The 15,161-nt window shown below is 34.5% G+C and overlaps 1 protein-coding gene across 9 annotated transcripts in view; it reads right to left on the reverse strand.

Moving 5' to 3' along the window:
• The window catches only part of LOC129002424 (protein polybromo-1-like), a 70,136-nt gene that overhangs the window by 38,516 nt on the left and 16,459 nt on the right, over positions 1-15,161 (reverse strand). For 6 of the 9 annotated variants that reach the window (XM_054430211.1, XM_054430213.1, XM_054430215.1 and 3 more), the window contains 5 exons: positions 13,735-13,902; positions 2,978-3,237; positions 2,167-2,354; positions 1,385-1,497; positions 168-332 (listed from right to left, as the gene is read on the reverse strand). In XM_054430211.1, the coding sequence (XP_054286186.1) occupies positions 168-332; positions 1,385-1,497; positions 2,167-2,354; positions 2,978-3,237; positions 13,735-13,902 (894 nt within the window). The remainder of the gene's footprint in view (positions 1-167; positions 333-1,384; positions 1,498-2,166; positions 2,355-2,977; positions 3,238-13,734; positions 13,903-15,161) is intronic. The other 3 variants (XM_054430214.1, XM_054430212.1, XM_054430216.1) reach the window with 1 other exon arrangement.

Consider the following 15,161-nt stretch of genomic DNA (forward strand, 5'->3'; position numbering starts at 1 on the left):
ATTCTTAAGAAAATTGTACAAATCCCATTTCCGTATATTTACTCTCACCGCTTACACATGATAAAGGTTGTTGACAAACTTATGGGAGAAAGTATGTGTCAGAATGCTGATACCGTTTATTATTTTCCTGTTTCAGATTAACATTAGCTATCAGTTAGCTGCTTTACCTGATGGTCCAGTTCCAGCAGTTCTTGCACCTTGGCCTGCATCAGCTTCTGCAGTTTCACAGCGTCCTTGTAGAGCCGCGAGTCTGCCCGGTTGTACTTCTTGGCGTTCTCAAACATTATGTTCATGTCTCCGGCCACTTCACTCACTGTTCCGTAGTCTCCTCTCTGTTAACAAAGCAATAACACTCTGAAAACATTGTTACCCATGTAACACAAAGTGATTCATAAGGATAGGCAGTAACTTGGAGAGCTTTTTTTTTTTTGGGGAGGGGGGGTAAATAAACAAAGAAGAAAACAAACTTATGGTTAAGGGCAAAGAATGTAGATTTTGTTCAAATTATTTTGAATTTTTACTCTTTCCTCAAAAACGATTTTTACAACACTATGATAATTGTTTCATTGCATCAGAAGTTTATAATAAGGTATTAAATTAAATTACTGCAAACCAAATTATAGTGTAGGCATACATATAGGCTTTATCTTGCGTTGACATAGTTAAATGCTGTTGTATACAAAATTTACCAAAAAAACCATATTAATGGATGATTATTGGGGATACAAATCAGTTTATTTCATCCATTAGTGAACTCGAAATAGTTAGCCAATTTATACTAGACAAAGTAGGTAAGTTGTTTAATAAGTAATTAAGATTTATTTAAAAACCACTCAATGATTAATTAATTGAGAGAGATCTCTGGTACAACGACAGTTCTAAACAGCTCTAAGCTCTAAGCTGACAGGTTGCCAAATATATTTGGAATGATTTGAACCAACGTCTTCCAAGTCCAACGCTCTAACCCCAAAACCAACAGTTGACCCTTTTAAGATTAACAAATATATTTTTATTAAATTGCTGAAAAAATTTAACAATGTTCTAATCTAATTCTAATGGAAGTAGGCTACATCATCTACCAAATTATTGTGAACATTATCTATCACGATAAATAAAAAAAGAAAGTTTTCACAACGTTTCAGGATGGAAAATGTCTGCAATAATCGGTTAGACTATGTGATCTTACCACTGTCAAAAATTAACTTCCAACAAAGAACTAATGGAGTTAGATTCAGCACATTAATCTTTTGAAAAGTCCAATCTTAAAAGAAAAAATGACCCAATCTTGAGGTTGAAGTAATGTTACTACGTCCTCAAAGAGAGTGCAAATTGAAAGTTTTAAATTAAATACATCAAAATAGAGTACTTTATTCCACACACTAACCTTCAATTTCTTTCCAATTTGCATTAATGAAAGAGGGTTCTTGATTTCTTTGTAGTAGTCAGGGTAGTAACGCTTGGAGGGTAGTTTCCAAAATGGTTCACTTAGCTCTTGACCTTTAGAAATGGGAAAAGGTTATTTATTTACATACAAAATATAAACAGGCCCCCTTTGGATTACAAATGGTTTATCCCTTTTAAGGGCCAAAATCAAACACCTGCATGCTGAAAATATAATTCATGCTTTGTTAACCGTTCCTGAAAGTATCAAAAACAAACAATTCTTTTAATCATAACAATTGCACTACTAATTAATAAATATATACCTTTTTAAAAGTAATTGTAATTCAAGGGACAGGACACTACACCTTGAAGAATAGGACTACCTACCAATGGGTTTTTTATTTGTTGGTAAAAGCATTTCAGTCGGATGACCTCAACAAAAGTAGACTCATGTAGAAGTTCAATGGTTCAATTCAATAAACTTCCCAAAATATTAAAACAGCTGCAGTCTGAAGTTAAAGAATAAACTTATTCTATAATTAATTGTGCCAACAATATTTACAGCCTGAGACACAGAATCAAATAACCCAACAATTATTTAAACAAGAAACTGAATCAACTAACCCAACAATTTATTGTTTAAAGTACGTTTACAAAATGGGCACAGATCAATTATATTTCTTTATTCAATGTGGTTAAAAGTAACTAAAAAATTCTTACTAGAGTTAATAGTGGACTTGGATAACCACACTCTGAAGAGGGCCGAAATCTGCTATTCCTTACCTTGAGCGTTACTTGCAGATTTGACTGCCAAGTACAACTGCCATTTAGGATTTTCCGCGTCTTCCTCAGTAACATGAACAAGTTCCTCGTCGGAATCATCATCGTCGTCTTTCAAAGCAGCCGTGATTGCGGACAGGGATTGGCCTCCCCGCAGTCGCTTGGCTCTGGAAACAGTGTCTTTCCGTTTACTGTAACGTTCAAGCCACACCCACAGACACCGACAGGGGACGACACATAGAAACAAAAAACAGGCAAACCAATGACCCAACAGGCATGGACCAAAAACAATCCAAAATTCCCCAAAACAATATAAAAACTCAAGGTGCGAACTAAAAAAAATATTTTACGGGCAATCAGTTTAAAATAAATTGAATAATGAGTTAACATTTGGCATACATGGTGGACAAAGTACTGTTTAAAACATTGAATCAAATAGCATTCAGGCATGCACACAATAAATATGTATCACCAAAACTAAGTAAAGATAGATTGATTAATATTTTCAAACAGGCCAGTTATCATCTTTCAGCAGACAGCATTACCATCTGCTAAATATGAATGTAAGATGAGTGTGTGTACGATGGAGTGTGATGATCTATGTTCAATAAAAGCATAAATACTATGTTCATTCCTTGTACTTTTCACATACTTTGTTTTATGTTTTTGGTCAACAAGCCCCAAAGATAGTGCACTTTATTTTTTAGTTAAGTAATTATTGCTAAGACAAATAGATGCAGCTATATTCTATAAAACCTAGCTAAAATAATTCAGAAATGTTTTCAAAGTGAGTAACCTGACATGCGTAACAAACCTTATTCTTTCACTGGTCTTTCCAGAGGACAGCTTAGAATGTTCTATTTCAATCTTCTTGCTCTGAATGATTTTCCTTAAAGCCTTGGCATCTTTGTATATTTGGGAACCAGGCTCGTTGAACGTGCATGCGTTACGGGTCATCTGAAGTAGATCTTTCTCCATTTCATTCAAATTTGTGTACTTAGAGTCTTGAATTTTACGAGCAATCATTCTTAGGTCTATTGGATTATCTATCACTTCATAGTATTTTGGATATCTCTGCAACAAATAATTGGACATATTGGATCTTTATAGTGAACAAAAACATTGATGTTGTGTTGTTATTCATATGTGTTTGAAAACATATGGTGTTAGAATATTATTTGTTTAGTTTTTGTTGGTAAACATTCTGAATCTGGTTTATTGTAAAAGCTACCTAATAAAGTATTTGTCTTATTAAAACTATATTTTAATTTAACTTGCGATAACACTACATGGTGGCAGCGGGCTTTTTATTGTTTTAGCAATATACAGTACATGAAGATGAAAAGTTTTAGTGTTCCTACCCCAGAACATTTTGATTTTAAAGGAGAAAACTGGTCTAAATGGAAAACCCGTTTCTTGCGCTTTCATGCGGTATCTGGGCTCACCAATGAAGACGAACCATATCAGGTAAACACCTTACTATATATGATGGGCGAAAAGGCCGAAAGCATATTTGAATCATTTAATTTGACATCTGAGAAATGTAAAAGTTTCAAAACTGTTTTAAAAAAATTTGATACATATTTCGCTCCTTCTAAAAATGTAATCTTTGAGAGGTACATGTTTCATACTAGGGTTCAACATGAGGAAGAGCGTGTTGAGAGTTTGATTCATGATCTTCATGAGATGGCTTCTAGATGCGATTTTCCTGCTTCTTATAAAGATGAGGCTATACGAGATCAACTTGTTGTAGCGATTAGAGACAAAATTTTATCTGAAAAACTACAAATGAATGCAGATCTAACCCTTAATTCTGCTGTCTCAAATGTTAAGCAAGCCGAATCGGTTAAAATGCAACAATCATTGATGAGGTCCGGGTCTTCTGAACATGCACTAACTGCAGATAAAGTCACTTCAAGGACTTGGGGCACTAAATTTGCTCAGAAACCTCCAGTTGATTCCAAAGCGTCCAGTATCAATTACTATAATCAATGCCAGTGGTGTGGTAACGCTCAACATGAACGACCAAAATGTCCTGCCCGGAATATTTTCTGTCGAAACTGTAACAGGAAGGGCCATTTTGCTAAATGTTGCCAGTTCAAAAATGTCAAGGAAATAAATTCAAACCCTCTTCAAGATGAAGTTATTAAGAGTGACAAATTTGTGGGGTCTGTTAATCCTCAAAAGAATCCTAAAGCAAAATGGTCTGCTGAAGTTAAACTAAATGGAGTATGTATTCAAGCTAAGATAGACACTGGAGCTGACGTTTGTGTCTTGCCCCAATCACTCTATAAGTTGAAATTATTTATGTACCCACTAAATTCAAGTAACAAAGCTAAAAGTTTTAAAAAAATTTGATACATATTTCGCTCCTTCTAAAAATGTAATCTTTGAGAGGTAGCCTACATGTTTCATACTAGGGTTCAACATGAGGAAGAGCGTGTTGAGAGTTTGATTCATGATCTTCATGAGATGGCTTCTAGATGCGATTTTCCTGCTTCTTATAAAGATGAGGCTATACGAGATCAACTTGTTGTAGCGATTAGAGACAAAAGTTTATCTGAAAAACTACAAATGAATGCAGATCTAACCCTTAATTCTGCTGTCTCAAATGTTAAGCAAGCCGAATCGGTTAAAATGCAACAATCATTGATGAGGTCCGGGTCTTCTGAACATGCACTAACTGCAGATAAAGTCACTTCAAGGACTTGGGGCACTAAATTTGCTCAGAAACCTCCAGTTGATTCCAAAGCGTCCAGTATCAATTACTATAATCAATGCCAGTGGTGTGGTAACGCTCAACATGAACGACCAAAATGTCCTGCCCGGAATATTTTCTGTCGAAACTGTAACAGGAAGGGCCATTTTGCTAAATGTTGCCAGTTCAAAAATGTCAAGGAAATAAATTCAAACCCTCTTCAAGATGAAGTTATTAAGAGTGACAAATTTGTGGGGTCTGTTAATCCTCAAAAGAATCCTAAAGCAAAATGGTCTGCTGAAGTTAAACTAAATGGAGTATGTATTCAAGCTAAGATAGACACTGGAGCTGACGTTTGTGTCTTGCCCCAATCACTCTATAAGTTGAAATTATTTATGTACCCACTAAATTCAAGTAACAAAGCTTTAATTGGGCCTGACGGATCTGTCCTTAATATCTTAGGCGTATTCGAGGGTACAATCCAGTACAAGAATCAATATTGTAAGTCTCAGTTTTATGTAATATCTGGTGCTGATAGAACCCTTTTGAGCAATGAAGTTAGTGAAAAATTGGGTCTAGTTAAAAGGATGTTTCGAGTCAACTCAACTGGCTCATTTGATCCTTTTACATCATACCCTAAACTTTTCAGCGGTCTTGGTGATACACAAGCTCATTATAATATAAAATTAAAGCCAAACGCTGAACCGTACTCTCTCAAAGTTCCAAGGCGTGTTCCCCTACCCTATAAAGATGCTGTAAAAAAAGAACTAGATGCAATGTTGGATAAAGGTGTTATCGTGAGAGTAGACACTCCGACTGACTGGTGTTCACCTCTTGTCATTGTCCCTAAAAAGGACAATTCAATAAGACTTTGCGTAGATTTTACTAAACTTAATGAGAGTGTTAAACGAGAACTATATCCTGTGCCCTCTGTAGACTACACTCTGGGACAATTGGATGGTGCTAAGGTGTTCTCGAAACTAGATGCTAACTCGGGTTATTGGCAAATACCCATAACAGAAGAAGCTTCATATTTGACTACTTTCATCACACCTTTTGGAAGGTTCAGATTTTTACGACTTCCATTCGGGATTTCCACTGGTTCAGAAGTATTCCAGCGTCAAATGTCTGAATCACTTGAAGGCCTTCAAGGTGTTGTTTGCCATTTCGATGACATAACTATATACGGGAAAGATATGGAAGAACATGACAAAAATTTACATCGTGTTTTGTGTAGGCTCCAGGAAAAGGGCTGGACACTTAATAGATCAAAATGTGTGTTCCGGCATGACAGTATCAGTTTACTAAGCCACCTTGTAACTAAAAATGGTATTAAGCCAGATCCCTCTCGTGTTGAGGCTATCCAAAAATTCAAGACACCAACTAATGTTAAAGAAAAATTGACCTTGAAAAATCACTGACCATTGCAGCTGAAGCTGGTAACTTTCTCTTGGAGGAAAATGAAAAACTCAAACAAAATATACATGTTTTAAAAATGTCAAAAAGTAAAGAGCAGATAGAATTAGAATATAAAATCAAAGATCTTGAGGAAAAAATCAACAACCTAACCGAAGAGTTTGTTTTTAAGGAGAAAGCTGTATTACATCAGCTAGAAACTGTAACTACAAAAATGAAACAAGAAAGACAAACTTATGAAGAGTTTATTTTACAACTGGAAAATGAAAGGAGTAAGATAGTATCGGAAAAAGAACAACTAATAAAAGAAATGGGCCACCGTGATAAACTCAACAGCAAAAAAATCACTAATTTAGAGATGGAACTGAAGAGCTACAATAAGCATGATGATAATTTTGAACATGAAACACACAAGTCTTCTGTGAATGACAGGACCAACTCAAAGCAAGATGCAATAACACAAACTGAATCAAGACTACACTTCATAGTTTCTTTATTGAATAATGAATGGGTTACTGATGATACGATTCAAAAATACTTTCAGATAATTACCAACACAGTCATACAACACCAAGATAATTGCTTTCTTCTTAGTCCAGTTGCCTCACAGGCCATAAAAGCTTTAGATGATTATAAGTGTATTGTAGAGCCACTCAAACTTCACGAGAAATCACACATTGTCATTCCAGTAAATGATGCTGGAGTTTCTGTCACCGTGTCAGGGTCGCACTGGAGTCTTTTGTATTATAATAAAGCAGCTAATACTTTTTATTACATTGATTCTATAAATCAACAGAATGTAGATTCAGCCAGGTTGATATTTACTAAACTATCACAAAGTTTGAGCCTAAACAATCCTATGTTTAAAGTGTTAAACTCTCCCCAGCAAAAGAACTCTTATGACTGTGGAATTTATATGCTCCTGATGGTAGATTGGATTATTACTTCTGTTCTTCTGGATAACAACTTCAAAGAAGACACAATGCCCAACATAGTCACTAAGGATGTAATACACAAAAGATCAGTACTGTCATACTTATGGCTAAGCTCTGATACAAATGATCTAGATTCAGCGCTCATAAAGGAACTAATGTTCAAGAACTACAATGAAGATAGTAGATGTAATGGACACCTATATGGCAAAAAAGAGGAAAGAATTAAAGGGAAAATAAATCTGAACTCCTGGCAAGCTGTTCACTCTGCTTCCAGAAAACACAGATGTTGCAAGCCAAAACGAAAAACAAGAGATAGTTCTATCACTTTATCCAATAGATATGGAATTCTCGAAGGCAAATCAGAAACAGATATAGCTAAAACAAACCACCCGGATAAAGGATTGAATAAACTAACAGGAAAAAATTCAAATAATACAAAGGAGACTGTTCTTAAGCAACAAACTCCACATCGACAAAAGATCCATAAAAAATGTTCCAAAAAAATACATTTAAAGTTACAGCGTCTCAGAAACCTACCATTGAGCACAAGAAAACTATTCCAGTGGATCCAGCAAACTTAAAAGATAAAAATAAAAGTAAACTTACAAACAAACAATCAACCAAAAAGCCCATGCTGTATGTAACAGGTGACAGCCACGCTAGAGACTTTGTACAGCTCCTAACTCCACTGTTTCCACAACATAACGTCACATCAACTTATTATCCTGGAGCATCTTTTGATTATGTATTAACCCAATTAGAGAGACTCATAAACAAGTTTGATAAAAATGACCGAATAATACTTATAGGTGGAACTAATAAAACAGACTCTCAACATCAACATAATATTCTTATAAAACTAGATAAGATGATAAAAGCATTCAAGGCTGAGATTGTATTGACTGAACTGCCATATTTATATCATCAACCGTACGATGGCAGAAAGTTCTTTGAAATAGAAAAATGCAACTCAGAACTATTAGCGCTATCAATACACAGTAATGCTAAATTTCTCATTTTCAACCACCTACTAAATGAGAAGTATCATTATACAAAAAATGGACTACATCTAAACCTGAAAGGGAAAACTACAGTCTGCAACTCCATATTCTCTTGGCTAAGTAAAGGTACAAGAACAGAAAATGATAGTCAAGCTACAATTCAAAACTTAGTTAAAACTATATATATTTCACCTACGCAAGATGCCTCAAAGACCAAATGCAATCCACACAACATCCACGTTATTGAAGCAGACATGGCAGCTATGATAAACAAATACTGCAAGGATACATCAACGGCTTTTGCACACTGCATATCAGCTGACACTGATGATGTAAAAAATATGTCAAAGGGTGTTGCACTGGTATTTAAGAGCCACTTTGGAAAGCCAACACCATCAGACAGAATACACTCGTGCTTGGCTTACCAAAGAAGACAAGGGGAATCTGGGGTATATAGTCTAATCACAAAGAGCCAGTTTTTCAGAAAACCATCACAAGCTAACTATGATCGAGCATTTCATGCACTGACCCAGGATTTCAAGAAGAGGGGTCTCAAGCACCTCATATGTTCCCCTATGGGTTGCATAAGAGACCAAATAAAATTGGAGCATTTTGCTGAAAATATAATTAAATTCCAAGAATCAACTGGTGCCTGCATTGACATAGTACTACTACAAGAGGAGAATCCAACGAGAAATCTCTGGAGAGGCCAGCCCTACAGTCAATTTTTACAAAAATTAAAACTTTTAACTACAAAGCACACGTCAGGAAACTCTATGATGCTACTTCCCACCAACCAACATCAGATGGATGACGACTCATTAGACAAACCACAGCACGAGACTTCCCAGCCGACCCTCCACAACATCATGTGTGTGTCAAGTGAAGTGCAGGCTGTTATGCCCAGTCCAAGTGCAAGTCCCTCCCCACACCTTGCTCCTGGCCCACATTCCTATGTGGAAGCAGTGATACAGGGCAGTGCAAATGTCAGTGTAGTCAGTAATGTTAGTCAAGTTTACAATGGAGGTTCTGGTGATGGTGTTGCTTCATCAAATATTCCTTTTTTAGAAATTTGCCCAGAAAAAAAACAGAAACTGAAGATATAGCAAACAATTTGATTAACCAGCAAACACTATTAACAAAAGTAACATTGCCTCAAAAATACAACTGTTATGAGAAATTAGATGCAATTCTACATTGGAACCTCCAAGGAGTAAATAAAAAAGTTGAAGAACTAGAATTGTTTATTTTAAATTTAAAAGATTGTAATGTTAAAATTATATGTATGAATGAGCACTGTGTAAAAAAAGATAGTAGCTACTTGCTTAACAGAATGTTAAACTTTAGCTTGGCAGATGGTTATTTTAGGGAGAAATCGGAGGGAGGTTCTTGTATATTAGTCCACGACTCTTTGACTTATGTTGTAAGAAATGATTTAAAGATATTTAATGATGAATATGTATTTGAGGGATCATTTATTCAGATTAATTCACTAGCATTAATAATAGTGTCAATTTATAGAATACCTGGCAATAAAGTTACAAAGGAATTTCTAAGGAAGCTTAATAATTTGTTCAAACTACTATCAAAAGAAAAGAAATGTTTTAAAATTTTAATTGCTTCAGATATCAATATAAATTTATTGGTTAGGAATACAAATTCAGACCGATTTCAGAATATTGCTAGTAGATATGGTTATAATATACATTGTTTTGAAGCTACCAGAACAACAGTTAATACTACTTCCTGTATTGACAACTTTATATCAAGTCAGAATTATAATGGCTCTCTACTGTATAATATTAAGCACTGTCTTTCAGATCATAATGCCTTGGTTTTATCATTACCTGAGACTAAACAGTGTACTCCTAGCATTCCTAGAAGATTTTTTACTGATAGTGGTTGTGAGCAATTTTTATTTCTACTTAATAATAGGCTGCAAAACTTTTTTATTTTTGATTCATGTAATAGTAGCTATAACTGGTTCTTAAATGTATTTATTACTACCATGTATGAATGTTTTCCACTTAAAATATCAAGAAAAACCAAGAAAAACTCAAAATCAACTTGGGTGTCTAATGAAATAAAATTATTAGCTGACAAGAAAAAAGAATTGTATCAATTAGCTAAGCAAACAAATAATGTACAATGTAAATTAGACTATAAAAATTGTAAAAAAGATCTTAGAAACGCGATTCATAAAAGTAAACAGGTAGCTAATAATAAATTTATTCTAGACTCAAATAACAAAATGAAAGCTACCTGGACCATAGTCAGAGAGGAAATAGGACAAACTAGAGAAATGCCTACAGAAGAAATTCAATTAGAGATGGACGGCAATCTGATTAAAGATCCACAAAGCGTAGCTACCTGTTTTAATCATCATTATGTCAACACAGTTAATTATCTAAAAATCCCTAAAGTTCCGGTGACAGACACTAATGTAGCTTGTAATACATCTCTTAAAACATTAACTGAATTCAAACCCACAGACACATTAGAAATCATTAAAATAATACGAGGTCTAAACAATTCCCTTGCTGTTGGATGGGATGAAATTCCAATCAAACTCATTAAATTGTCAGAACACATCATAGCTCCAGTTTTAAGCAAAATAGTTAATCAAAGTTTTTTAAATGAAGAATTTCCCGATAAGCTCAAATTTTCAGAAGTGAAACCTATTTTCAAAAAAGGATCAAAAACAAATATACAAAACTATAGGCCTATTTCTCTACTTAGTAATCTTTCTAAAATATTTGAAAAATTGATTCACCATCGCATAACTGATTTTTTAGAAAATAATAATTTACTGTCGCCATCTCAATTTGGCTTTAGAAGAAATCATTCAACAACCTTGGCTCTCACTAAATTTATCAACTCAGTTTCGGAGGCTCTGGATGGATCACAGAGTGTTGCGGGGGTTTTCTGTGATCTGTCCAGGGCTTTTGATTGTGTGGACCATCAACTTTTAATCTACAAACTAAAAAACATTGGTATAAGAGAAAAGGTCTTAGGTCTTCTCTCAAACTACTTACTAAATAGAAAACAGCGCACAGTAGTTTACAAACAAAACAAACGGTTTCCGTCTAGATGGGATAGTGTCCATTATGGTGTACCTCAAGGTTCTATTCTGGGACCATTGCTATTTCTGATTTTCATTAATGACCTTGATTCAAATATAAGTGGTAGTTTATTTTTGTATGCTGATGATACTAATGTCGTGGTAAAAAACAATGATTTTCAGCAATTAGAAAAATCAATTAAAACAACTGTGGATGAACTAAAAAAATGGTTTTTCAAAAATGGTCTTTTAATGAATGATTCTAAAACCCACTTAATGCACTTTAAAATTAGAAATGGTGAGAAAAACAAGTTGGAGAATTTATCTTGTGGAGAGCTAAAATCAGTCAATACCCACAAGGTTCTAGGAATACACTTTGATTATAAACTAAAATGGGAAAATCATATTCAATATCTGTCCAAAAAGTTGAATTCGTTTAGGTTTGCACTCAGTGTAATTAGTAATACAACATCAATGGATGTATGTAAAATGGTATACCACGCCTACATCGAATCAATAATTAGGTATGGAATAGTACTTTGGGGATGTCAGCCCCAAACTAAAATCCTTTTTAACGCTCAAAAATCAATAGTGAGGACTATGGCCCGAGTTAAAAGAAGAAAAAGCTGCAGATCTTTATTTAAAGATATTGGTATCTTAACACTTACAAATCTTTACATAGTTGAAATTGTTAAACTAATGTTTAATGATATTAAAATTTTTGATGACTGTAAATTCAACCATACCTATCCAACACGACATCAGAACAAATTGAAATTTCCTCGGCATAGGCTTTCATTCTATGAAAACTCTCCAAAATACATGGCAGTAAAAGTTTATAATAAATTGTACAGCATTTTACAAAAAAATAATTCCAAAAACTTAGCCCTTACATCTGTACATAAACTTCTCTTACAAAAACCATACTACACTGTAGAAGAGTTTTTTAAGGATACTTTTTAAACTGATACGCTGAATGATAAGGTCTTTTCTAGTTATATGAGATATTTTACTTATGTTAACTTTATTATTTTTAGTCTAGTTTTAGTTTTAGTTTATATTCTGACGACACTCCAATCTTTTGTACCTTGTGCATTATAAGATGTGATGAGTAAATAAAGAATTTGAATTTGAATTTGAATTTGAAAGAACTAAGGAGAATTCTAGGTGTTGTCAATTACGTAGCCAAGTTTATTCGTAATTTGTCGACCATAGTTCATCCACTACATGCTTTACTGCAAAGAAATACAGAATTTGTTTGGGGGCCTGATCAAGACCAAGCTTTGGAAAAGATTAAACTGTCATTGATGTCCGAACCGTGTCTCGCTTTATACAGCATTTCTAAAGAAACCTTCCTCTCAGCGGATTCCTCGTCATACGGTATTGGAGTTGCACTACTTCAGCTTCAAGAAGATGGAACTAAACGTCCGGTGGCCTATGCTTCGAGAAGTTTGTCATCAGCCGAACGTAATTGGGCTCAAATAGAAAAAGAAGCTCTAGCGATTGCTTGGGGGTGTGAACGGTTTGAACACCTCATTTTAGGGTTGCAATTGCATATTGAGACAGACCATAAGCCCTTGCTCTCCATATTCAAGGTAAAAGACTTGGACAATATTACTCCCAGGCTTCAGAGAATACGACTCCGACTGATGAGATATACGTATGAGATTACCTACACGCCCGGTAAACAGTTGATTTTGGCTGATGCACTGTCTCGAGACACAGAGAACTCTGAAGAGGAATGGGAACTTACAGAGGAAATCCTTGCTTATATACAAAACATTGACACTACTCTACCATCAGTTTTGGATGAAAGGTTGCGAGAAATAAATCAAGAAACTATGAAAGATGAAACTCTCTAAGAGTCAACTACAGTTTAGTTTAGGAATTTTAAAAATGTGTACTGTAGTTTTTTTAATAAAGTAACATTTTTCAAGTGATCAATAAGAGAACGTTGCTATAAAATGATATAACAATTTACATTGATTCAGCTGATTCACAGTACGTATCAACATGATAAGTTAATGACGTAATTTAAAAAAAAAATGTAAATATGTTACAAGATCACTATTATGGGTTGACAAGAACTTAAGACCATTTCATAGTCTGAATATAAATAAACCAATGAGTGTATATTGAGCTGATGATTTTTGTAGCTTTGTTACTAAGGCAATTAAAAGGCCTTGATTATCAATTAAGGTACGAGATACAAGGGACTATACAAAAAAAGGTTACACAAATAAACCTCATAATTTTTTTCCCTTTAGTCTACTCACTGAAGAAGCCCAATAATAGGACAAACTCATATATAGAGACTATTGTATCCCTTTTCAAACAATTAGTAATCAACAACAGCCACGTGCCTTCTTTTAATATGTAATTAGAGGCAGCTGTGCCCAGGACATAATGGAAAGCTACAGAACTAACTTTTACAAATCCAGTTGCCACACAGGTATGTACCTTCTTGGAGGGCAGAAGTTGGAACACCAGGTGCAGCGGCCGGTTTGTGTCGTCTGTAGCTGTCATCACAGCGGTGAACAGATCCTCACATGCCCCCAGCTCGTCCTCCTGGCTCCATGAATCTTCTTCTGCCTCTCTCTCTGCAGCTCTCTCTGCTGCTCTCTTCGCCTACAGACACCACAGCAAAATTCCAGGTAACCCAACTTTAAATCATTTGATTGTTATAGCTTGTGAAAAATTAAGTTCACTCTACTATCAACATAGTATCGTACTGGAATAAATCAATGGTTTCTACTAGGGATGGACGAGATTGGACTTTTAGTTCGAGACGAGACGAGACGAGATTTTTTATTTCTCATAAAATTTCGAGACGAGATCGAGACGGGATTTCCCTTCTCATACACAACGGGAAATGCACGTTCGAAATTTTTACCTGATTTTGTAACATTGTTAGATGACTGTTTAAATACAAAAATAATGATAATAGGCAAGAATATTTACAATCTTTTATTAAAAACATCAGCATAACATTTTTTTATTAATCACGCCTAAATTATTAAAAATGCCTACGATTAGGAAACATAGTGATATCAGTTAGGATAGAGTTCAACTTATCCTAAAATAAAATAAATCATAAAATAAAATATTAATTTTTATAAAATAGTTACTTGTTTTGACTTTTTTTATAGTAATAAAACATTCCTCACACTGCTAAGACTTAACAAAACTTCTCAAATGTTATTAAAATAATTAAAGTAATATTTACATTTGAAGAATTAATTAAATAAGAACGCCTTCGCAAAGGAAACGCAACTACAACACGCTCCTGTATTGCGGGTATTGCATTGACTTTCTGCAGGCGTTTTTAAATTCTTTTTTTTTTTTTTTTTTTTTTTTTTATTCTCGTCTTGATAAAAATCTCGGCCAAAAAGAAATCTCGTCTCGTGTAACGAGATTTAAAATTTCCCGAAATTTCGAGACTTGACCATCCCTAGTTTCTACATTCCATGCCACATTCACCATGCAGTATGGAGTGTTCATGAGCCATATTTCAAAGAGCAGTCTGAGATACCTGCCGTTTATTAAGACATTAAGACCCACAAAAGGCTGTATAACATTTTAAGAATGAGCAGCAATATTTGTGTTTATGAGTTATGAACTAAACTCAAGACTTAGTCCAGAACTAACTACAGAAAATGTATTTTGGAGATTAATTTTTGAACCAAAATAAATTTGAGGATTCTTTCTAGTCTCGATATTAGGTTCTAAATTGGCATTAGTTTCCGCAGCTGTCAAAGTATTCAGCTATGCAACTTTGAGTTTAGTGTTGAGTGGGATCTTGGCGTTTACAAGCAAGTGTTCATGTTTTCTTTTGAAAGTATTTAATAAATTCTAGAACGACTTATCAACATTGATATACCATAAAT

The sequence above is a fragment of the Macrosteles quadrilineatus genome, unplaced genomic scaffold (genome assembly GCF_028750875.1).
Source record: "Macrosteles quadrilineatus isolate MER2022 unplaced genomic scaffold, UCM_ALF_1.0 Scaffold_9__3_contigs__length_116548681, whole genome shotgun sequence".
In the NCBI taxonomy this organism is placed as follows: domain Eukaryota; kingdom Metazoa; phylum Arthropoda; class Insecta; order Hemiptera; family Cicadellidae; genus Macrosteles; species Macrosteles quadrilineatus.